General features: G+C 45.8%; 1 protein-coding gene and 1 non-coding gene across 8 annotated transcripts in view; one reads left to right on the plus strand and one right to left on the minus strand.

The window, feature by feature from the left end:
* Nucleotides 1-26,168, minus strand: part of Jak1 (Janus kinase 1) — a 113,309-nt gene that overhangs the window by 10,067 nt on the left and 77,074 nt on the right. For 6 of the 7 annotated variants that reach the window (NM_146145.2, XM_006502812.4, XM_030253264.1 and 3 more), the window contains 11 exons: nt 22,297-22,450; nt 19,740-19,903; nt 17,415-17,754; nt 15,528-15,716; nt 13,034-13,191; nt 12,046-12,169; nt 9,195-9,381; nt 4,503-4,609; nt 2,418-2,561; nt 1,618-1,705; nt 809-936 (listed from right to left, as the gene is read on the minus strand). In NM_146145.2, the coding sequence (NP_666257.2) occupies nt 809-936; nt 1,618-1,705; nt 2,418-2,561; nt 4,503-4,609; nt 9,195-9,381; nt 12,046-12,169; nt 13,034-13,191; nt 15,528-15,716; nt 17,415-17,754; nt 19,740-19,903; nt 22,297-22,450 (1,783 nt within the window). Of the gene's footprint in view, nt 1-808; nt 937-1,617; nt 1,706-2,417; nt 2,562-4,502; nt 4,610-9,194; nt 9,382-12,045; nt 12,332-13,033; nt 13,192-15,527; nt 15,717-17,414; nt 17,755-19,739; nt 19,904-22,296; nt 22,451-26,168 lie in introns of all 7 variants that reach the window. The other variant, XM_030253265.1, reaches the window with a different exon arrangement.
* Gm24468 lies at nt 24,724-24,827 on the plus strand. Its single transcript, XR_003955449.1, has one exon. It is a non-coding gene; the product is annotated as a U6 spliceosomal RNA (small nuclear RNA).

Here is a 26,168-nt window from a genome sequence, read left to right on the forward strand (position 1 = left end):
TCCACTCCAGCCACAGCAGACCCCACAGCCTGGTCCACCCATGAATTCTGCTTGAGATATCTCTATTCCTTGGTCAGCAAAACAGAGATAATGGCAGAGCATGCCTCACAGACTCTGTGCACATTAGACTATGTAAAACCTGCAGCAGCTGGCCCATGGTATGTGTGCCCACATTGTTAGCTCTAATGGACACAGTGTTTTTCCTGTATTCATTCAGTGTACTAAATAATAGCTTATCTTGACTGTCACAGCAGGGAAGTGAGAACCTCAACTAAGGATTGCGTCCACCAGGTTGGCCTGTGGGCATGTCTGTGGGGGCATCTTCCTAATTGCTGGTTGCTGTGCCACTGTGCACCACCACCAGCCAAGTATTAGAAACACCAAGCAGCCCCAAGGAAACAAGCCAGTAAGCAGCTTTCCTCTGTGGTCTGTGTTCCAATTCCTGCCTTGGCTTCCCTCAATAATACATATGTAAGCTAAATACCACTTTTCCTCCTCAAGTTAGTTTTTGTGTTTTATCCTCAGAATAGCAAACTAAAGCAGTCCTGCGCCTCCTCCTGGAGCTGTATAATACAGTCAGTCTCCAACATGATATCATTTTCCTCTAGGCAAGAGTCATAGGAAAGCCTACACTACAGTACCCACACACAGAACTCTTTCCTTCTGCCTGGAACCTGGCACCAGGGAAGCAGGTTCCCTTCTACCTGCTTACCAATACCCCTCACCTGCAACCCCTTCATGCCCACTCTCCCTAGCCCCAAGAGAACACTCTAGGTCCTAATGGGGATCTACACAAAAACATTCTTACCAAGTAACTCAGGGCACTGGCCAGCTGTTTGGCAACCTTGAACTTCCAGGGGGTAGTAAGCGCATCACTTTTCCGGTGCATGAAGAGATCCAACGGCCCCCCCTCCACAAACTCTTCCACCATGATATCTGCAGACACAGAAACAGCCACCTCTGGAACCTGCTGTCTATCTAGAGGAAATTCTCTCTCACCTTAAAAGACTGCATCTGTTTATGTGCAAACAGCAATACTTACCTCTCCCAGGGACCTTAGGACAAGGGTGATTTGTTAAACAAGGCATAGAAGGCCTTGGCACAAAGCTTCAGAACGCTGGCCTTTACCACTGCTACATTATAGATAGCCCCATACACTGCAGCACGAAGTTAAGCCTGCCCATAGGACAGAACTTCCCTCCAATACATGTCTCCCATGTGAACGAACACAAGAGTAGTCAGCACTACAGAGTTTGGAGATCAAAGAGCTGGGGTTTAAAACAATATAAACCTCTCTCTCTTTCCTGGACATCCCTATGGGGATTCAGAGCAGAGGTTCAGAACAGGTGAGCTGGCAGGAGTCTCTTCAGCAGGTTATCCCCAGCTCAGTCAGGTTCACACGCATCACCTTCCTCCAGCCCTCTAGACTGCCTCACGTCTGCACACTTGGGCCCAGAGTGGCAAGAGCGAAATGTTAAAGAGGGAAACTGAACCAGAGCCACCACTGACCTCCACAAATGACCCCGATTTCTCCTATAAACAGAAGGCAAAAAACCCAAGGCGTCTGCATAGTACCCACCCAGCACCCCAGCAAGGGCCAAGGAAGAACAAACTTACTTTCCACATCTCGGACACACACGCCGTAGAGGTACACTATATGTTTGTGGGAAACCTGTCTCATCATGCTAGCAGCCTCAAAGAAGGCCTGTGGGAAAAAAGAACAAAGAGATGTGTAGGCTCATACCTGAACTGCTAAGGGACCATCCTTCAGTGAATCCCAGAAGCTACCTCACCACTGTCACCTCCCACACTTGAATACTGTTCTCCTGGCTGTCTGGTGTCACGGACATGCCTCGACCTCTGGGCGACTCTAACTAAGGCATGGGATTTATTTAGAAAATCCAACAATGCTGAGTAAGGCTGGTGGGATAAGCTCCCTCCCAATGTTCCCACAGCCACTAGGTCCACCTTACTCTCATCTAAATGCTGTGAAATACAAGGCCTACTACTATGTTACAACAAGCAGGCAGCCACACTTCCTGCTCCACACTTAGTGTTTGTCCTCTCTAAAAGTCTAAGAATTCCTGGTCAAGTCATTTGACTCCTTTGGACATTCGTGTTGCCAACTATGTGGGAGCCTGGGAAACCCCCTCAGAGTGCGAGACCACTCAGCTTTTTCCAGAGACCCACAGCATTACACAAGGGCTTTTGGTAGCAGGGAAGGGCACAGGACAGGTACAGGAGGCTGCTCCCTCCTCACCATCATTCTCCCCTCACTACTCCCACACAGCCAGTCTGGCTAAGACAGCACTGAAGGGAGGAACTCTGAAAGACAAGGCTGGGAATACATGGCCAAAAAGCACAGAGGTTTCCCCAGCCAACTCACTCCCCCAGCTCCAGAGAAGGAGCACACTTGCCAGAGAGATGTCCCGGTGGCTGGGGTCTAGGACTTTGAGGATCACTTTTATCTTCTTCTCTTCAGCAATTCCTTCCTCATCCTTGTAGTCCAGCAGGGTCCCAGAATAGATATGTGTTCTTGTGCCTCTGCCAAGGTGCTCACCCTGAGGAAGGAAGCAGAAAGCCGTCTCTTCCACCATGCCTTCATGATGGCTCAGGTCAGGGCTGAGTTTTCAATGGGATACTGAACACAGTGGGATGGGGCCAGGGCATCCCATACAGTCCTCATCAGGTGCCTAGAAAAACACAAAGCTCCTGGGCATGCACAGCACTGACATTTCCTTGACCTAGTTGCAACCCTGCTCCTGAAAAGCAGCTTGTTCTCCATCTCAATAGTCCCCTGTAGCCCAGCTGCAGTCTATCACAAACCTGTGAACAGTATCTAACAGCCAGCTCTCCAGAGAGACTTATGGGAGTACTCTGCCAGATGGCATCTCTACTCTCAGGCTGGAGGAAAAGTAAAGGAGCCTTCATCCTCTCGCTCTGATGCTTCCTGGCCTTCAACTAAGATGCATTCCTTCATGGTGCTTGATCTTAGCCTAGTCTCTGTAAATGGAGTCCTAATGACACCTGCGTCGCAATGTAGTGAATCGAGTAAGGAGCTTAGGTATAAAGGCTTCTGCTATAGACACACAGTGTGCAGGAACTTGACTGCTCAGCCTGTGTGTTCCGTTTCAGAGCCTTTCAGTACATGCTCCACTCCCCCACTCCCTGCCCCACCACTTGGCAGCACCCATCACCAGGACATGCACAAGCCACTTGAAAAGCATCAATCATGTCTGCATCAGCCCAAGCTGAGGGCTGCGCTGGGTTTTTCCTCACGTGAAGGAAGGTGACGGTACCACCAGACGGATAAGCCCATGCACAGAACGATCTGTTTCTAAGGACCCTTCCGGAACTGAGTTTCAATATTTCTCATTTTTAATTTCTAATATTTGAAAATCAAAATGTGATTCATAAAACATAATAATATTGAGCTGCTAACATTAGCCCCACAAAGCTTGTAGACAGGAGCTCTTATGGAAGCTCTTGCAAACATAGAAAATGGATTGTGGTCGATATCTAGGAAGCCTGTTCCCTACAGAAAGAGACACCACTGTTAATCGGGTATATTAATTTACACAAATACCACCACTTGTTATCTGTCACAGCAGAGTGGCCATTTATCCTCCCTATCTGCTGTACTCTGGCAAAGTCCTGCAACTATTCATTAGAGCTGCATCTGTCATGAGGTGATCCATCAGCATTATGGGAAGCTGCATTCCCAGAACGTTCCATAAAAGGCATATGCTTTTAAGACAATTACTCTCCTCTAGAAGAAGACTTAATTCCAAGGGCTAGGTAACAGAACCCACAAAGACCAATGTCCACGTCAGCATCCATCAACACAGTTCTCTCTGTCCGAGCAGAGCCTTGGTGACTCATCTTCTGGGCCTCTGCTTTAGTGTCCTTCCCTAGGAAATGAGTTCTGCCCTTCCAAGACTAGATTTTACATAACCACACATGCTACTGAGGGTGGCAACTACCCGCAGATGTGTAAGCGCCTCTGTGGGTCTGGCTTAGTCTGAATATTCTGGGTAGCAAAGGCTATCCCAGGAAGGCTGGGGCAATGCTCTGAGCTCCCCAAGGGTCCCCTTTCTGAAGCCAGCTCTTGTTCTGCCCTGCCCTGTAGTCTTTGTTCTTCTCTCTATTCCTTTCAGAAGTCCCTTCTGAAAAAGCAGGACTGAGCACTATTACACAGCACTCTGTGGGGTGGAGACTCCATTGAGACCAACCTCTACTGACATGTTAGTGATCCCATTCCTCTACCCCAGGTAGTCCACACCTCCTCATCCAAGTCCATCAAGGATTAGTCTCTCAGGGGAAGGCCAACAGCAAGACTGGGTAAAATGAAAGGTGGGCTTGCGTGGCCTTACCTCGTTGTTCTCTTTCCACTAGAATATCCCCAAAGCAGACTTTACCCACACACACACTTAAATCTCTAGGGGGCTCCCCTATGGGGTGTCAGGACCAAAGTTGGACAAAGACCCTTAGTGGGGACTTACTTGTATAATATCTTTCTTAAGGATCCGATCAAAGCTCAGCTGGCTCATGGAGTAGACAGGCTGCCACTCCTGGGCTTTCTTAGTGGCTACGAGCAGATTGGAGATTTCTGTGAAAAGATCAGAGAATTTTAAGCAGCATTCTGCACTGGCATGGCTAGCATTGTGTGCTGAGCCATGGGGCTTACCCAACACAAGGGTTTGCTAGTTACATCATGAACAAGTCTGTATCGGGTAAATGCTTAATTCATACCCTCCAGGAGCTCACAGGCTAATGACAGAGTCAACAGGAGTCAGAGAGCACATGGAGAGCTATGATTTAGCCAGGGTTCACACAGCAGGATCTGAGGTGAGGGAAGGCTCCTTTGGGAAATGGTCAGGTATGATGGCACATGCCTATAATCTCAGCACCTGAGAGCAAACAGTGAGTTGGAGAATAGCTTAGGCTGTCTCCAAAAGAATAATAAAACAAATGACAAAAGTCAGTCTCAAGAAGCCGGGGACCATGTCTGTTTCATGTTCTGCTCTATGCCTACAGCCTAGAACATAACGAATGCTCGACAAGTTACCAGGCTCGTGCATGCTAGGCAAGCACTCTATTTCCCAGTTCCCAACAAGACTTTGTTAAATGTAGGAAGCACCAGGGGTGAACTGAATGAGGAACACAGATGCCTTGAGGCTAGGGAACTCTGTGAAAAAGGAAAGTACAAGCTATATGCAGATGAAAGGGAAAAGCAACTTAGAATAGGATCCTAGAAATCTTGCTAATGAAGCTAGAACCTCACATGTGGCTTAGGAGTAGGCCATTTCCCAAACTTTACTAAGATAAACAGCAAACACAATGCATGACCAGGTCTGCCAGGCCTGGGTTACATAGGATCTAAGGAATTTATCCTTTGTAAGCTGCCTTCCAAATTCAGACATAGTACAGAATCCTCTGGGAATCAGGTAGACCTGACATAGTCCCTGAACACACCGTGTACTTCCTTTAGCTGGACCAGTACCACTGGGGAAGTGACAACTCACAGATGATCTCCCTGTTCCACTTTCTTGCACGGGATGACAATGAGTTCTCACATGGGAGTTCTAATTCTTGGATTCTGATAAGAAAGTTCCCAAAACTCTGTAGAAATTCCAAGGCACAGTTCACAGAACCCACACACAGACTAGTGTAAATAAACTGCTAAGCAATAGGTTACAACACTGGTTACATGAGTACAATAAGGGCCCCTCAAATCTTCTTTTGTTCTGTTTTCATTCATATGGTCTTTTTTTTGTTTACATTCATATGTTCTGTTTTCTCTATGCTGGGTACAGTTCTATAAGAAACTGTTAACTCCTCTGCCTAAGCTCAAGAGACAGGAATTGTCAACATCCTTATCTGTACTCTAGATCAGAACAAAGGCTCAAAGAGACTCAGCAACCTAACCACAGAGCTTGCTAAGCCAGAGAGGAAGGCTTCACAGAGCATCCAGGCACAGCTCTAGTCTGACTTTCCTGGGGTACAAATCTAAGTACCAGAAACTGGCTTCAGTCATCTGGGTGCTCCTTTTTTCTGAGCCCATTCCTTGCACGGTTCTCTTTTGATGCTAGCCTGGGAAAATACAATTTAAATAAAAAGGCTCTGTACAGCCATCTTGAGGAGGGAAAGGAGTCAAATACAATGAGGCTATTTGACTGGTGGCACGAGGGCAGACAGAGGCTGGTGGCCGACCATCTGGGAATCAGAGAGTAGGATGAGTCTAGAGTGGCTCAGGCTTGGTTATCTGTGTGGGGACCTGCACTACACTTGACCTGTGAGAGAGGGAGCCATTTCACCATCATAAGGATGTTTCGTTCAAGAAAGCTGTGCCCTCCTCAGGTTGCTAAGTGAAACAGATGAGACCATGCCCAGAAGAGCTTTCTTTAGTATGCAGTAAAGGCTTCACTACTGGCAGCCACTGTCGTCATGATCAACCACCACCTTAGTCTTCCACCAGAGCGTTCCAGCCTTGTGCATCAGAATGCAGACATCTTCTACAAGGAGCAACTAAGTGGAAATCAGCATCACACCTGCCCATCCTGAGGAGGCCCCAGGGAATAGGTACTGACACATGTTCAGTGGTGTGTGGGCCTGAGTGCTGGGCCTGACCAAGGGCTTACTTATCTATCATATGCTTCTGTCTGGCTTCCTGGCTTTTCCCTGCCTTTTCTCTATTCCACAAAGCGATGTATACTGCAGTGTAAAACCTAGATCAGAGTATCTGGCTCTGGGAACCCTAGTTACAAGTGCAGAGAAATTGAGCAACCTGTAACGACACTCTTTGTGTTACACATTCCTGATTTTAGCTCTTCTCTAATTTGCAGGTTCTGAGAACTAATACGAGGACGATCCACACTGGGCTCCTCAGCTTTCTCTCCCTCCCCTCAGATGAGATACCCTGTGTCCCAGAGATAGCTGACCACAGTACCTATTCCTATGCAAAGCATATGAAGATGGAATGGGGAGGACATATCAGTGTATTCAGGTCAGACAGGGTGTTCAAATCTCCAATCTTTGTTCACTTGGAGTCTTGGCCAAGCATCCTGAATTCTTCTGATAATTAAATGGTCTACAACATGGAAGGCCTTCAAACAGGCAGACCAAACACTCACTAAGATGTCAGTAGCCATTGTTATTATTCACTGTCACTACTATACTACTGCTGATGCCATCAGCTGTGAAGCCTTGAGCAATTCACTGAATATCCCTGAAACCAACTTCCTATGTGGAAAAAAAAAAAACAATAAACAATAAGATAGTCACTACACTACTTTGAAAGTAGTAGGTACTGCTACAGTGGAAGCTGCTCAAATATTATCACCCAATGGGACAGTCCTGCACAAGATCTGGTGTGCATTCTAGGCTTCCCATGAATCACAGAGCAGTGAGTGAAAACTCAGACCTTCAGAGTTCTAAAGCAAGTGAGAAAAGTAGACAGAAGGCACTCTCAGTGCTCCGTTTCAGAAGAGCCTCGGGAAAAGCCACCCAAGTATTCAACGCTGTTCCCCCACTCTTCCCTCCAAAGCTACTGGCTTCCAGTCTCTGCTGTTAGAGGTGGTAGCTACATCAGAGGTCTGTATCAGCAACCTTCAAGTAAAGCACATCCTAGCCCCTGGCCTTCTCAATTCCGTGGATGCTGTCTTCTCCCGGGGACCATGATCCCTAGGGAAGTTAGATCTTCTTTTAACACCAGAAGGGAGGTCATGTAAAAAATAAGACCATTGGGCTTTAAAGCCCTAAGGAGCTCTGAGGTTTCATGGCCAAGAGGCAGGTGTGTTTTCGCCCTTTGTGGCACACTGGCTAGCATGAAAACAAAGGCTGCAGTTACTCTGAGGCTGGCAGGTAACCCTATCTGATCAACAAGAACACAACCTTCCTCTTTCACCAAATTCAGGAACTTGCCTTTTGCTGAGACTAAAATATAATTCACACATTGTAAACTCAAAGCCCTGGGCTAGAAGTGTAGCTCAGCAGAAACACTTGGGTAAACACTTGACTTATGTGCATGAGGCCCTGGATTTAATCACTAGTACTTCTAGAAAACCCAAGCCCTTTCTACCTGTTCCTTACTCAAAGGTAATCCCTTAAAGAACAATATAGTCTCAAAGGGCCTGCTCCAAGGCTAGTGTCAAGAGCTTGTGTGCTGCCTTCTCTTCAAGGTCTTAAGACTTCCAAGGACAGATCCAGCAAAGGCAAGACAGCATGTTGGGGTGCAGAAACAAAAACTCCAATATATGAGGATCCAGTATCTGGGGTGAGACCTGACCCCAAGTTACCGTACTTTCCATGAGACTAATTTCATTCTGTGAGAGGAGGCCTCTGGCCAGGTAACCCCCAAAGCATCCTTTCACACTCACATTCTGAGGCAAGGAGTCTACCTCATGGACATTAGCCATGCTTCTTTCAGAGCTTAACCAAAACCAGGTGAGTCCCTGGGCCCTTGCCTGGGTTTTAGTTCCTGCTCCTTCTATAGCCCTCTGACTGCAGGAGAAGGCTGCAGTCCCTTGGTATGGCAGCCAATCTGTTCTCCTCAGTTCCATTTCTCCTGTCCTTCTCTACTTCACAGTGGTCCTCTTGAAGCTCCCTACAGCTCCTGCCCTGGCCTACCACACTGGTCCTGCATCAGCTCTACTGGGCAGGCCTTTGCCAAACTGGCACCTCCCTCTCATAACCCAACACTACGCTCAACATCTGCTCAGGACTCAGAGATTTGGACTGTTTCTCTCTCTTTTCACCCTAGGGTATGTTATCTATCACCCATCAACTACTGAGGTGGTCTCAGTGATCTACACACCCTCAGTGACCAGGGCCTGGGACTTCCCACTGTTATAACACAGTTCCTTAGCCCTCAGATGTGCCAGAAACATACATAAACCAAACTGAGTTGTCAAGCCACTTTACTCAAAGAACAAAGAAATCTGTGCTTATTAATCCTGAGCAGACTCTTCTGCAGTCTCACTGGGGCACTGAGGAGAGGTGTATGTTATACAGACAACACTGGCACTAGAGATGAGATGTGACATGGGGACAGACCTGAGACAGAGCTTAGAGAAAAACACCTAGGACTACAGTTTCTTGAACTCAGATAGCATCCTTTGGCCCACATGGGTAAAGCATCACAACTGGCAAAGGACAACCCAGAGGAACACAGCTTGGCTCTAACAGAGACAAACCTCGAGGCTTAGGCTGACAGCATCGTTTCAGCACAAAGCTTATGTTGTCCGTGCGCAGGATCTGCTTCTTGAGGTGGTTCATGAGGTCTCGCAGGCTGGGAAAGTGGTCCATAGAGCCATGCAGGCTGTAGCGGCCCTTCTGTACCTCAATCTGAAAGTTCTTGAACTGCTTCTGGCCACCCAATACCTGCCATCCACAAAAACAACCATGTTTACAATGGGATCAGGCAATGTAATATTAGGGGTCACTGAGCAAGAAGGTGTAGAAACTGTATGTCTAAAAATATCCCCCAATAAACTTCATCAACAAGCCAACCAAGCAGTAAGTCAATAATGAAATAGTACCCGGAAAGTAAAAAGGGGCCAGCACGTCACATATGGAGAGCTTACAGCTACAGAAAGGTCATCTGCGTTTTGACCTGTGAGATGAAGGTCGTGAAAAAATGTCACAGGATTGTTGCAAAAGTCATAGGACTTTTGTTTAAAGAAAAAAACCAAAACCTTCACACATTTTAGAATGATCAATTATTGAAAACTGAACCCTAAATGGGTATCTATATCACCTCCTCTTGTAGAACAAGGTAGAAGAAGGGCAAAAAGAATGTGCGAAGGAGGAAGGGGTGGAGTGTTAGAGAGCCTTTTCCTGGCACACCACGGCTCCTGCACTCTTGAACTCTCAGTGATTGTGATATCAGGATAAGACTGGGCCGGTTAACATTTTATCATGGAGGGGAGGAAGGGATTAGGAGGCTTCCATCCCTCCTGATGAGGTTAATACAGTTAATAGCTGCTGGGGGAGGAAGAGACATTGTCTTTAGTGGTATAGCTGCTAGGATGGATCTTGTGTTCCTATGAGCAATCCTAATTAAAATCATTTGGTCATCAAAAAAAAAAAAAAAAAAAAAAAGACATGACAACGGAAGAAGGACTTTCTGAGAAGAGACTGGCAGGAGTTAGAGTGGGCAAGGATCATGGGGGTTGAATAAGGATCATATTACATATATATATATATATATATATATATATACACACACACATACATACATATACCCACACATGAATGAAAATATAATAAACCCATTATTATGTATAATTAATATATGATATTTTTATAAGAAAAAAACCATTAGTACTTTATAAAGATTAACCAGTGTATGTATGAAATAAGAACTGTGAAGGTTAAATTCACTCGGAACTCTTTCAGAGTGAGCCCTCACACACTATGAACCAGCCCAAGGAGAAGCACACACACTGGGAGCTGGGAGCTGGGAGCTGGGAGCTGGCTGTCCATCCAGGCCATAATTCCAGCACCACAAAAACCTGTCCGAGAAGCTTTCTTCCATGGCTCTTCTTATACAAAGAAAAAAAATATAAAGAGTGAGAGCCAGAAAGATGTCTTTATAGTAAAAACTGGGACATGACATTTAAGACATCCGTGTCCACAAGGTTAATGCATCCTACAAACCCAGACAATGGAACAGCACCACCTCTATCATATGGCCTCTGTAAGTTCTCTTTAGCTGCATGTACAATCAACAATCCTCTTTGTGACTGTCCTTTCCCCAGGCAACCTGACTGACTAGGATGTTGCTCTGAGTCTACCTCAGAAGGCGGGGCTACCTTACAGCCATGCATACTAATAAACTTCCTCCAAAGACTGACCAGTAAGTGAAAACAGGAAGCCACCAAGCCCAAGGCAGCCCTGAGGTCTGGCTGTTCAGGAACACTCCTGGAACTTTACCCAGTACATCTGGCAGCACTGGGTTCCTTATGTGACTTCCTCCTTCCACTTTGACAGAGCCCAGTCCTCGGGGCTCTCTTAACACTTGTCTCCTGTGTCTGATGCTTTGCCTCCATCAACAGGTTCTTTCAACTCAGTTTTCCAGTCTGGGTGAGTCTCACTATTGCTGGTAGATTTAATGTAGACTAACATAAAACTCACCACCCTCACTGGACCTGGTGGAACATTCCTTCAACCTTAGCACTCAAGAGGCAGAGGCCACTGATCTCTGTGAGCACAAGGCCAACTTAGTCTACATTATGAGATCAGGGACAGCCAGAGCTACACAGAGAAATCCTGTCTCAAAACAAACAAACAAACAAACAAACACACCAAGAAAAGCCCAACCCCACAACAAACAAAACCTCACCCTCGACATCTTCTAAAATTCTCTAAAACCTTTTAAGCATTCTAAAATGTTGCGTGAATAGAAAAGGCACTGCAGGGACCATGAATCAGCAATCGTTTGGAGCTGCATCTGGCTGTTTATGCAGCAGACACTTTGGGAAAGCAATTTATGTTAAAATGCCCAAAGCTGTTGCTGGGGGAAACAGGCCATGTTGACGAGGTGGCTCTTTGACATTAGCCTACACCAGAGAATGCCACAGGCAAACACAGTTCTAGGTTTGATGATTCTGCCACTGGCTATAGAGTAAGTCACTCTAGATAATTAAGCTAAAGTTCACATGTGCCTGATGGAATGGCGGTTTTCTGGTCACATTCTACCTTCTAAGGTTACAGTCCTTCTCCGGAGAGAAAAGAGAAGAGAAGGGAAGGAGGAAGAAAAGGAGAAGAGGGAAGGAAGGAGGGGAGAGGAAAGAAGAGGAGGAAGAAAAGGAGGAAGGGCGACAGGGAGGGAAGGAAGGAGGGAGGGAGGGAGGACCAGACATAGGAAGAATACAGAGTCGTGCTATTGAGTGTCCTATCAGGTAGGATATTCTTTCCAGACTACCAGAGACTTGCTCAGAGAGAGACCCTGGTGTTCCTTTCTCCCACAGTTCCTGGGCTGGGTGGTAGTGAACAGATACCTTGTAGCTGCATCCCCTGGCCCACATCTATGTCCCCACTGACCTCAGACTTTTCAAAGCAGGTGACAGTCATAAGAATGTTGTCAAAGTCGGTGCAGCTCCACCTCAGCACGTACATCCCCTCTTCACTCCCTTCCTGCCGCAGCTTATTGATGGCATATTCTGTGCTGGAGAGAGAAGTAGGCAAGGACAGAGGCTCAAACCATAGAACACAAGCTGCCAGGGACACCCAGCCACACCCTGTCACCTGCCTGGCTCCTAAGGTCCTCTCTGGCGTGGTATGAAGCACGTGGTGAGAAGGAGTTTGAGACATCCAGAGCTTCCAATTTCTAGGAAAAAAACTCACCTACTGCACCCAACACACAGAGGTCTGCTTTACTGTCACAAAATCTACAAAGACATGTCTCCACATCTTACCATAAAGTGTACCTTAATACTAGGAAGTAAGAGTAGCTAAGGATTGAGTGGAGTCCCACACTTGGCCCGTTGGGGCAGTTGGGTTCACTTCCTTCACTGCGAGCTTAATTGATGACAAGCAGAATAAATACCTCAGTGGTGAGTAAAAGAGTATTAGAGAACACACTTTATGTTCCTCTGTATTCCCAAATGCAGTGAGTCTTGATGCCCAAAGGGCACAGAGCATGATGGGTAGAAGGGGGCTAAACCTGTCACGTGGAATACAGATGAGGACCATTCTTAAGATTTAAAGATCTGCATTCCTGTCTCCCTTCAAGTGCTCAGTATTGGACAGAGTAGGAGTTGGCTTTGGAGAAGTGAAGGGGTTAATCTATGAGAAGCAGAGATCAAATTAAGGGAGTAGTTGAGGCATGCTCTAAGAGCCATGGCAGGAAATGACAGGAAGGGCTGGTGGGGGCTCAAGTAGCATACTTCACAAAGAAGACAGCCTCCAAGTGTATGGCCACTCACCCCACCCTCAACAACTGGCCACATGCAGAGCTAAGGGGACTTTCTACCTCTAAAACCTGGGCTCTTTTCACACCAAAGGTAATTGAGAAAATTCTGGAACCAACCAGATTGGACCGTGGCAGCCGTTCTGTATATTGTGGACAATCAGTGGGGGAGCCACATCAGTACAGAGGTAATGGTGGGCATCTGCAGTGAGCCGGAAGTAGCCATCCACCAGGGACACAAAGGACAAGGCTTCCTCTCGAGAAGAGAGCTTGAGTTCCTGGTGAGAGAAAACACACCACAATTACTTCACTCCACTGGCTGGCATCGACCTTCAGATACCTTTGAAAAGCAAATTTCAAATGCTCTAGAGCAGGGGGGTGGCGGGCTGAATCAGACCCCACCTGGCATACAAGCACCTTGGTTTCTTGATAGCAGAAGCCTGAGAAGTGTGTGAGAGATGGAGAGATCAAAGCAAGACTTGGTAACACGCTGGCATCCTGCTTTCATGAAAGACCAGTAGCCAAGTACTACCTGCTCAAAGGGCGGATCTATAGAGAGGCACAGTGTGAACCGCAGGCTCTGTAACCAGCCTCTTCAAGTTCACAGCATCCCCACCTGCTACCAGGCTCAAACATATTCAACTCGATGTTTTATAGGTCAAAATGGGCAACTACTGGCAATTTCAAATTGTTTAACCAACAATTTGTGTCTTTAACAGGTCACTTAACCTCTGTGCCTCTGTAAAATAGGGATGACCTCTGCCACCACCGAGTTAACATGGTAATTAAACAGCTGACACCTGGAAAGTTGTTAAGAGTAGCCTTCTATTTTATACCCAGGTTGTTTGTAGTACTTTGACTGCAAATGCTGTTGAAATAAACCCCTTTTGTTGGTTTGTTTTTTGGTTTTTCAAGACAGGATTTCTTCATGTAGCCCTGGCTATCCTGGAACTTACTCTATAGTCCAGGCTGGCTTTGAACTCAGAGACCTGACATGAATACTCTTATTCATAAGCCACTGTCTGTACCTCATAGTTTCCGGAAAACATGTTCACTGGGTTCCTAAATGGAACCCACAGAAATATTTTCAAGATTTTTGCCATAGGCTGTCAAACTGATTTCTAGGAGGTTGTCAGAAAGGCAGCCTCTGCACAGGGGAGAGTGGCCCTCTGTGCTGCCTCACTGGGCTCTCCCCTTGCGCTGTGCATTATCTTTCTGTCATTGTTTTAAGCAAAACAAGATTTCCCTGGTGCTGATGGCCTTCACTTTGTAGGCATGGCTGTCACACTAGCCTGGCCTCAACACGTGTTATCAGGGGTGACTTCCCACGACAAAAACATGTTTACTTGGAAGAGTTACCACTTTCCCTGCCAAGCTGGCCTGCTTGTCTAAGCTGTGTCCTCAAGTGATACCAGAAAAGACAAAGCGAGATAACACCCTCTCTGCTGTCCTCGAGCCCCTGGGTGAGCCTGACACCACTGGGGCTGCTCTGTGGCCTACTCATGAGCCCAGTGCGACTTCCTTCTACCCAGCTCAGCAGGCACACCTCTGTGGGCTCCATCTTTTCCTTTTAAGATCAGAGGTTAAGTTATGGTTAACAGTATGAAACTGCCTGGGAATGGACAGAGCCTATAGTAATAAACTTCAGGAAAAGATCTATGACACACAAGAGTGGCCCAAACATCAGAAAGACAGAAGGAACAGAAAAAAAATTAGATAGATAGATAGATAGATAGATAGACAGACAGACAGACAGACAGTGCAAAGAGGCCAGGTGCTGGATCCAGCTTTGCTCTAGGGTCCTAGTGCATGCATGCACAGGGCTTTCTGGGACCTTGTCCTTGTAGAGTCCCTTCTCTTCCCCCACTATTTGCTCCTTGACAAATGGGCAGCTGGTAATTTCTGGGATTGGGAATGTGGGTCTGGTTGTATAGTGGATCTATGCTCTTAAGAGAATCCAGAGAGGTAGAGACCATCTAGGGAGGTGGAGTCTGGGAGGAATTAGATCAGCAGAAGCAACTGAAGGGAAGAAATAAGGTACCAGGGCCAGGGGAGGGCCACAAACAGAGGCTCTTATCCAGGACAGGCCTCCAACTACCACATCAACATGGTACAATAAAGAAAGAACTGATCTAATTCTTTCTCCTTCTTATCCACTTTTTAATGTATATGTGCCTGCCATACATGTGCAAGTGCCCACAGTGGCCAGAAGAAGGCATCATATTTCCTAGAGCTGGAGTTACAAATGGTTTTGAGTCACAGGACATGTATGCTGGCTTGCAAACTGGGGTCTTCTGGAAGAATAGCAATTACTCTTAACTGCTGGGTCATCTCTCTGGCCCACCACTCACTTATTTTATAAACTAAATACTGACACTGAAATGTCTTTATGTGGTCAACAAACCCTAAAGCGGATGGACATCTGTAAGAGCCAAGCACCTGGGATGTGCCAGTGGAACTCTGGAGCAGACACTGAAAGGGGCTGGCAATGAGACTTCTGGCTTCAAAGGGACCATCAAAGGAGCTTTAACTGGGGACAGCAAACTCTGGAAATCATGTGCCACATAGTCTCTCACCAGCACATCCAGTCTGGGCAGGTCTCGAGCGAGCTTACCATGTTTTTGTTGTCCTGTTTGTTAATGCTGACCACAGACTCCTTTATTACAATGTGGGTGATTTCAGGGAAATAGGAAAAATTGTTCCACTCTTCCCGGAGTTTGTTTCTCTCATCATCCTTCTTGTGTTTATTATATTCCAGTTTTTTCCGCTTCAGTTTATTTTTTTCCTTTTCAACAGGAACAACCTGATAAGATAACAAAAGTGACAGGATTTAGTTAGCTTTCTCATTTTCTGTTGGCAAAAGGTCAGTGCTTCTAGCAATTTCATATAGGGCAAAGGCCCAAAGAAGAGAAAGCCAGCATGCCTGAAGTCAGAGAAATGCAGGGAATCATGGGCTTACAAACACCAGAGAATCCTGGGATTTGGTTCTCCAAGAGTCCTTGATGAGCACGGTGCATGATTTATAGTGTGCATGCTGATGCCGGAGAGGGCTTAATGGATGTGTACCAGCCGCAGGCCTCCTCAACTCCAGACTGACTGTGCCCAGCCAGACAGCAGATCTTCCCAAATACATCAAATGGTCAAAACCCAAGCTCCTCCTGCTACCCATGTTTTCACTTTAGACTAGTGCCTAAGTGAGGCTTCAAGAGATGATAGGAACTCATCTCAACAACTGACACCCTAAAGAGTACATACGTGCACAAAGTTATCTAGCTGACTAGCATGAGCTCTGCATGACAGCTTCCACATTAACTCCCTGACATCTCTGAGCCACCATTTCCCAGCCATAAAATATCAACTTTTAATGTCACTCTTCATGAGATTAGACACATGCCTATCTATATGTTAATTACTATGCAGAAAGTACTTGGTAACTTGGTATTGTTATTTTAGCATGAGAATAAAGCAGGAGGAGAAAATTAATCTTATATTTAATATTACTTGTAGTAATAACTATGCAGCTACAGTAATTCAGACAACAGTTGTTATTATTAGCCAGGTTTGGTGTCAACACACCATCTAGCTCTCTGAACAACCATATGAATCAGATATAGTAACTGCAGTCAGCCAATTGATTTCTTGGGTTCCACGTCCTCCAAGTGTGTGTGCACAGATTCAACAGCCAATGAGCAAAATGTCAGGCCTGTAATATTTTGTATGTTCCACAGACTCTTTTATTGTCATTATTCCCCAAATAGTGCAGTGTAAGTATTTATGTAGCATTTACATAATGTTAGGTATTATAAGGCAACCTGGAAAAAACAAGTGTATACAGAAGGATGTACAGGTTGCATAAAAATACTGTATCATTACCTATGAGACCTGAGCATAGGCAGATTTTGGTCCCTACACAGAATCCTGACCAATACCTGCATCCAGGTACTAAGAGACAACAGTATCTCCATTTGACAGATGAGTCCCATGCACCTACTTGGGTAGAATAACCCTCCTAAGGCCATTTAAATACAAGGAGTGTAGCTGAAATTTAAACATGCCTCCTTAGATTTCAACTCATGTTATTACCTCATTTGACAAAGACAAAGGGCTGCAGATGTCACTCAGCAGCAGATCACTTGCCTAATCATCAGGCCCTAGATTTGATTCCCAGCACTGTAATTACAAGTAAAAGTGCGGGAGGGGTCTGCAGCATGCTCATGGCCCTCATGGCCCTTGATTCGATCCCCAGTACAATAAAACACTCAATCAAGCTTCATAACACAAAGGAGTTATCTATTTCATGACGTCAAAGCCTGCCTAGATTCATTTCCTGCCTCAACTGTGCCACAGTTGTGTTGTGAGTGATGAGAGATGAGTGGCCTCCAGCTGAGTTGATTTAATGTAGCCTACGAGGTGAGGTTAAGATTCTGACAGGCTCAACAGCACATTCCCTTGATGACCCTGGATATTCTCTTTTTTAGATCAGACACCCACACCCACTTACATTTGGTTTCTGCCGCCACTGGATCCCGAGATTTCCAGTCACCATGACCTCATAGAGAACATTGCCACTGTCATTCGAATGGCATCGACTCAATTCATTTTCTGATGAAATCAGTAGCATAGAAGTCTCAAATATTTCAGCTCCATAATGTTTTGTCAAAGTTTCCAAGGTAGCCAGGTATTTCACCTTCAGGTCATGTGTAGACACACTGCTGTCACAGATGGTCTTGTTGTTAAATTCCTTCAAGAAATCCTTGAAAACATTATTTATTCGCATCCTGGTAAGAAGGTTCCTCTGTCTGATGGATTTATTCAATGTTTCTGGAATATATCGCTTGTAGCTAAAAGAAAATAATTTTTATATATACAGGTTAGCAAGAAATGATTAGAAGTCTGCCTCTATGACTTTCCTTGTATGTTTAGGCAAACGAGAAAACAGTGACTATTCCCTGAGGACCACGGATATAAATGGCTGTGAAGAGATAAGACACAATCCTGACAGAGAGCGTGCATGGCATCACGAGTTCCACAAATGTCAGGAGAACTGGAGCCCCTGGCACAACGGAGACAAAAAAGCTGAGTCATCTAGATTTCTGCTTGCTAGTTTAGGGCTCTGTGCACATTAGAACACTCATATGCACGGGTAAACTGAGCACTGGGATCATGTTCACATCTGTAATCCTAGCACTGGGGAGCTGGGGTAGAGGTAAGAGGACCAGGAGTTCAAGGCTATCCTCAGTCATAGAGAGAATTGCTTCAGGGTGAGTTAGAATGTTCTGAAAAGCATCAAGCTGTGCCTTAATCTCCTCTGGAGATTAACACATTCTACGCTGCCTGCCTGTCTGCATCCTGTTCGCTAAAAATTATATAATTTCTTATGAAGATGATTAAAAACTCACAAATGTCAGATACAAACAGTATCTCCCATGTGACTGTGCAAGTTCCCCAAGCTTCGTTACTTGTCCCAGGCTCTCTAGCAATCAGATCTCAACACACGCCGTGCTAACAGGCAGGAGATAGTCTGAAAAAGACCAGGACTAATACCCCTGAAAGAGCAAGGGCTTACTTTAGTTCTTTCTATATTTTGTCCACTGGGACAAGCAAAGGTAAACTGGCCCAAAGAATCCCTATAACAATACTGAGGCATACTGTGAATTCTCAGACCAATCTTTAGCAAATAGTACAGTTTTTCTCTTAAAAGTAATATAATAGAATTACAGGATAGTTGTCAACTTAAGCCACCTGAAAAAATAAAACACAAGGAGTGAAGGTCACATAAAAGTGACCTGGAAAATGTCTAATCCCCTGCCTGAGGAGCGACTGGATACTGACAACACAAAGAGAAAAGGAGATCACCTCATGACATGTGCATACCACTCTCATAAACTCTCCTTTCATACTGGAGCGGTGGACCTGGGGGTGAACCCCGTTCTGTGGTACTGCGGAAGGAACGAGGAGCTCAAGCATGTGAGACACAGCTCTGGCATTGTGCTGTATCCTTTGTAAATAAGCTCTTTAAAATGGGATTGTCTTTTCTTTTCAGCCCTTTTTTATTATTTTTTTTTATTTGAGACACAGTCTCATTATGTAATCCTGGCTGTCTTAGAACTTCCTGTGTGGACCAGGTGGCCTCAAACTCAAGAGATCGTCCAGCCTCTGTCTCTGCCTCTGCCTCTGCCTCTGCCTCCCAAGGGCTGGGACCAAGTCATGTGCCACCGGCGCAGCTTGTGCTATCTCACAGCTCATTGGTGAGTGGAAAGATGATTCAATTTCAGAGATAGACTGAGCAGACAAAATATTAATCTCAACCCACACTTATATAAAATTTTCTGAAACAAATAACTGACCGTCCCGCCTATCAGAAGTAACAGCTCCCAGACCAGAGTGCAGATTAAAGAAGGCAGTTCCAACAGGCAGCAGTATCACCATGGGAAAGACAGGAAGCATGGAGGACATGCAGATCACTCATCTGCCTGGATATTTCACTCTAGTTCACATTTCTGAGATTATCAGTTAGCATAAAGCATATCAAGCCATAATGTTCAATGTGCTACTTAGCACAAATATTCAAAGATTTGATTCATGCAAAGAGATGTCAGAAAAACAGTGCAGCAGCCAAACAAGATATATGAAAGCATATAAAATAGCATTACAGTTAGGTGAGGTGGAACATGCCTGTAATCTCAGTACTTGGAGGTACTTGAGGAAGGAAGAACATGAGTTTGAGGCTAGCCTGAGCTACACACAGCAAGACTGTGCTTCAAAAACAATGTCCCAAATCAGTACCAGGTGCCTACAACCGACTCGGATCATCAGGAAGGCGTACCTGATGTCTTTGGGAAGTTCCGGCAACTGCATCTTCTTCATCATGGCATAGTGGGAGATGGCCAGGACCGCCATGCCCAGGCACTCATTTTCAATATCATGTCCGTCTTGCTCCGTCTTGGGGTCCCGAATGGGAGCCAGGCATTTGATCAAATCATACTGTCCCTTGGGAGCAGAGAAGAGAAAAACTGAGTCACCACCTAAGCTTCAGGAGCCACCATGCTGACCTAGAGAGAAGAGCTGGCCAAAATGCCACCCAGCAAAGAGAAGCATCAGTGTGTCTCCAGGATCAAGGCTGTTCCCACTCAAGTGGAGCACAAGGCAGCTAAGAATATGTTCTCCTAGATGACTTCATTCATTCATTCATTCATCCATTCATTTAGTGAGTATTTACTGAGTACCTGTCAAGGTGCTGGTGAAGAACACAGATTCACAGCGCCCCCCCCCCCCCTTCATGGGGCCTCTAAATTAACAATGCCTAAACACTGTGACTATTAGGTCTCAACTGCAAGGCAGGTGACACGGGCTGACAGCATTAATTTCATAAATATGTACTATTATGGGTTTGGAGACAGGGGAAGGAGTTACATTCCACAGAGCATCATTACCACAAACCATTAGTTTGTTCCGTATGTGTTATTCACATTTCTAGTACAGAAGAACGCCATGAGAGCACACTATCTCACAGATGGAGCGAGGAACATAGCATTCCACAAACCAATGGGGACTTTACAAACAAACAAAAAATAAAATAAAGTATGTAAAACTGGACTAGAACCAGTACCCACAGCTAGCCTTGCTCAGAGCAATGATGGGCAGTGCAGGCTCACACTCCCTAGCCGCTAAGCTCCCTCCCTGCCAGACATGGGAGTTGTTCCTTTACTTCACCTTAGTCCTCACAACAGCCCTGTCAGAGTCCCACTAGGGGAGGAATCTAACTGAGCACAACATCCGGTCCGCTCTGAAGAAGAGAAACAGGAAGCACTAATGTTAGATGCTTGCAAAAAAAAAAAAAAAAAAAAAAAAAAAAAAGGCGAGCCCGATCCTGACTCAGGGCGCCTTTCCTCAACACTCCCACAGCCCACCACTCTCTGCTAGGCATTCCCACGCCGAGGAGGCTGAGCTTCCCAGCTGCTTTCTATCCAGGCAAGAGCGCATCTGGCAGAGTGGCTTCTACTGACTCACTTCCCCTGAAAGCACTTCTCAGTTTCACATTACTGTTTTGCTTTGTTTTCTTAGGGGTGAGATAGGCTGAAGTTCTTTCTGTCCATAGTAGGAGGTTTTTTCTTTCAGGTTAAAGCAAGGTCACTGGCCATTTCCACAAAGTTTTGAGAAAGAACAAGAATTTATACCAACAGTACTGGAGGAGCAAGAACTCTGATGGATGCTGAGATCTTGGAAGAGGAGGGAGAACCTGACTGTGAGCGCTCTAACCTCAAGTAACTGACACTGAGTCTCCTGAAGGTGAGACTCTAAAGCAAGGATGGAGCCATCCTTGAAGCAGGGCAATCTCCTCCTTTCTTCCTGAGTTCTCCCAGTTCAAGCCGCTCCACAGGCTCTATCACTAAAGTCTGTCCCTTTCTGCTCTTTTTTGTTTAAGTCAGTCTCACTGTGTAACCCAGGCTGACTTCAAACTCACCACCTGAGTCTTTAAAGTGCTGAGATTACGGCACTTCACAAGTCTGAGATGGAATGCCTGACCCTCATGATTTTCTGTGCACTATCTATGTGATATTTACAAACTCACTGTTTCTTTTTGTCTCACTTGAGGATATAATGGGGGCACACAGAAACCATATTGTTTCGTCCAAGTACCCAGGGTCTTGACAAATACAACCGCAGAAAGCAAACAAGACACGGACACCTGTGTAACTTGATGTTACATCAATGAATTGATATGAAGCCATTAAAGATGAGTCGATCTGGGACAAGATCTCACAATAACCATGGCCCTGTGTGTGTGTGTGTGTGTGTGTGTGTGTGTATGTGTGTGTGTGTATGTGTATACAGACCAGGCTGGCCTCAACTTTGCTATAGTTCTGCCTCTGACTATAAAGGTACACATCACCATGTCCAGCCAGATCACTATTTATAATGGATATCTAAAAAATGAGAAGGAAGATGAAAATAAGATGAATAAAGATGCGGTTTATAAATAACATGGGCATTATGGTATTTCCAAATGCAGTATACATGGGGTAATAGAAAATTGACATTGAAATCAGGAAACATTGCATCAAACATGCTAGCTATCCCGAAGCAATGCAATTCCAGGCACCTCCAGCCTCTCTTGGCCTGGCTGCTACCTCACTTCCCTTCAAAAGCTACTCTGTGCCCTCTCATGTAGAATACAGCTGATAAGCAAAGTGGTAGAAAGCAGTGGAAAGAAAGTAACTGGTGTGGAAGGCCCATAGCTAGGAGCCTACGGCCTTCCCAGTCACCTGGGCATCTGAGAACAGGCCATAAAGTGCCACTAAGCACAACTGCACAGGGACTCTGAGCCCCACCAGGCCTCACACTCCTCACAAACTTTAGATCTCCTAGCTCAAGCTCCCTACCTGTGCAAACAGATACTCCAGTGAACTGGCATCAAGGAGTGGGGTTGCTTCTGGAACCCTTTTCTTCTCATAGCCGTTTTTCTGCTTCTTTGGAGAATGTCGCCATACAGACTGTTCGTTGTCATTGGTTCCGTGCCAGTTGGTAAAGTAGAACCTAAAAGACAGTATAAAAATGTCAAATGTGGTGGAGGAGTCCCTGGACTGCTCATCTGGGAGAGGTATCTATCTAGAGTAGCCCTTGCTGAAGCTGAACTGCCCTGAGGAAACTGAAGACACCAGCCTTGCACCCTCAACTCTCATCACCCTGAGGCAACATCCCTTCTCTCTCTTCCAAGTGTGCTGTCACAATGTACCTCAGCACCTCTCTTGGGACAGGAGGATAAAATGATGTCCTGGTGGTCACAGTACAATTCTGCTGACCTACATAATGTCTTCCATACCTTCCTAGGTGAAAACACCACCTGCCACCTACAGCTAGCTGCTCCTTCACATCTCTAGTTCTGCTGGGCTGCCCGGCCTGAGCTCTCTCCATTGTGGTCCTACCACTTCTGAAATCAAGCTCTGTCCTACAATCAACACTAATATAGTAGTGTTTCTCGGGTCTCAGATGGCTGTTACTGAATTGGTGATGTATTTTACGATGAGCAAAGCTTCAAAAATGAAACACAAAATCATCAGGTGTGGAGACCCGCTAAAAGAGAGCAGCACTTTCCCCTCTATCCACCTACTCCTAACAGCAAAACCTGCAGGCAGACTTCATCGTTTCCTCTATGCAGATGAGAAAAACTCAAGCTCACTGAGGTGAGGTGACCTAACCCTCCAAGCCTCACTCACTAATCCTTTGGCCTGCTACCTGTTGGGGAGACAGAATGGGTTCTAAGCTGTCTGAGAGTGGCTGAACCAAAGTGGTCCAGCTGTCTTTCAGGCTACAGACTCGGCTCTGTCTGGGGCTCTCTCCCAAATATGCCAGTAAGTTGACAGAAAAGCAGCCATTTCACTGAGAAGCAATGAACAACTCCCACCCTAAAGAGCTGCTATGAAAGTCTGACGACAACAACAGAGCCAGAAAAGGACACAGAGGGCTCTCGGGCATAGCCTCTGCCCTCTGAGTTCCCTGCCCCACAATAATACAAAACAACAGGAAGTGGGACACATGTCACAAGCAGAACTACACTGCACTGTTCACAAGCCCCACATCTCTTTTCCTCTATAAATATCTGTCAAGAGTTACATTTCACAGCTTGACTTAAGCTCAGTTTAATGTGATTAGAAATAAAACATGAGCATTTCATGGACGCCTGATAATACGGTGAGCCCTTAACACCATGTTTAATAGGTAACTTGTCCAGGATAATGAATGCCATACCAGAATTCCAACCTTTTGATATTGCAATATAACATTATCATCTACAAGTTTGTTGAACTACCCTCATAATTATCCTGGGATGCACACAACCTGCAGGCTACAGGTTGGACATGCTTGGCTCTAGAACACAGATGGCAAACAGGTAAGTGGATGAGGCAAGATGCTTCTGCAAGAACAAGATGACTGGCTGAATTAGCTAGGAAACAAACAGGTACATTTTGAAACAGTGTGGGCAAAGTAAGAGCTCCCTGACAGCAGGCCACAGCTGTCTAGCTCAGCACCAAATCCCCAGAGCCACAGAGCAGGTGCTTGTTGTTTGTCTGTGATGCCAGTTTACAGATAAACAACAAACTCAAGGAGTAGGGTCAACATGGGCAGGGCAGGATGGAACTATTACTTTAATGGTAAAAAACAGTGTTGTAGCTTTCCATGATTGTGTACAGCCTGTCTTCTCTGTAGCTCATGAAAGGAACTGGGAGACTGACTATCAGTGTCTTGAATGCAGAAACAACCACAAGCTGCACAAACTACACCAGGTCTCCAAAGCAGATGGTAAACTATCCCCTTAAGTTCCATGTATGTTCTAGGAGACCAGATTTCAATTGGTAGGGCCCACCAGTGCAGTGACATGCTTATGTGGGCCTGGGCCCTATAGTATACTCTTCACAAGAACGGGGCACAGCAGAAAGGAGTCAGTGAAGCTCCACTCTTCCCATAAGCAGGAAGGGAATGACCCACCTGGCCAGCTACAAAGGTTCAACCAGGGCCCTGACTGCAGAGCACATAGGCCAGGTACATTCTGGTAGATAAAAAGCATGTGAGGGCCACAGCATCATGATCAGCATGGCAGTTCCCTGCAAGCTTGCTGAGAGAAGCACTGAAGACAGCTGCTCTCTGAACCAATCCAGCCCATACACACTCCTTCCACATCCATCTAGGATCTTTACATGGAAAGCCAGGTTCAGTGGTGGTGCTTACAATTCCAGTAATTTGGAAGGCTTCTGCAGGAAGACTGAAAGTTCAAGGCTAGCCAAGTTGCCTAGGATACGCTTGGGGGTGGGGTGCTTGCTTTGTCAGCACAAATAGTAAAATTGGAACGATACAGAGATAAGCATGGATCCAGTGCAAGGGCGACACACACATCTGTGAACTGTTCCAGACTTAAAAATAAAAGATGATTACCAATATTAAAACCGTAATTGCTAATAAAGCAAAACTAGGCCACCATGTCTGGCTTTGTATATTGGTGCTGGGTGGGACCCAAACCCAGGCCCTCGCAAGCACTTCACTGACTAGGCCAGCTCCAACATAACACCATGCTGCTTACTGAACTTTGTATACGTAAGTCCTGATAATACGATAATAGTTAAAACGGAGTGGGAGTGAGTGAGTGTGGCATCCACAGAGCACACACACCCTTTCAGGATGATGGGGAAGGAAGGAAGGAGAGAGCAACACACCAGCCATATAGAACCTGACAGTTCCAGAGAGACACTAGAGATGAGTACACATTCTTGGTTTACATTTAAACTCTGGACCTGATGAGAAGTTTAAGTTTCTACAGAATTTTACTGAAGTCGGTGATTGTCACTTGTGGTTTTATTTTTCCTTGAATACAAGTAAAGAATATGGCTGTCTTATATTAACGTACATCATAAACAACCATCCACATCATTAAGTGAAAAGAGAAAGGCATGACTAAAATAGAGCTGGGATGGCCCTGTGACAGTCACTAGACTTGTTTTCTTACTGCACTTCTTCCGTGGTTAGAGTACCAGCTCTCAAGCTCTTTGTAGACTGTTCCACCACAAATGTCTGCACTGAGGGTGGTATCTTTCCCCAGCTTCAAAGAGGCTGTGGTAACAAAGCAATATCCTGTTAAAGCACACTGGCAGGGGTAAAGTCCAGGTGACAGAACTGAAGTCTGCGCACTTCCTAGCAGCTAACAGAATGGTGAGCAGCTGAACGCCACATGTAGCCATGAAGACAAGCCCCTGCCGCACTACCAAGACTGTTTACTAGGTGTGGAACTGCACACCAAATCCTTCTCATTGGAGTCCATCAGTTTCCTCTGGAATAATGGGAGCATTGAGTCAGGCAAGCTTACGTCTTTTGTAAATGCTAAATGCAGCCATACTGGACTGTGATCTAAGTATTAAAAAAAAAAAAAGCCTACTGGGAAAGAATTAGACCTCAAGGGCATGTCCCTGTCTAAGTTTCTAGCTGCACCTCCACCTCACAGTTTTGATCACAGAACTAGCCCCAGGCTGTGGGAAGTAAGATCAGCGTGAGAAAAAGAAACTAATATAGTGAGAAGGCTCAGCTGGGAGGGCTGAAGGGCCCTCTATAGCCAGGTCAGAATCTCACAGGGCACACAGCTTCCCCACAAGGTGAGAGCTTAGATGAGTGCCAGAAGAGAATTCAGCCTCTCAGACTGGCATGGTGCTACACAGCCAACACTTAACGAAGGCGACAGATGGAGTACTCTGGAGACCCTGGAGATTCT

The sequence above is a fragment of the Mus musculus genome, chromosome 4 (assembly GCF_000001635.26).
Source record: "Mus musculus strain C57BL/6J chromosome 4, GRCm38.p6 C57BL/6J".
Taxonomy (NCBI): domain Eukaryota; kingdom Metazoa; phylum Chordata; class Mammalia; order Rodentia; family Muridae; genus Mus; species Mus musculus.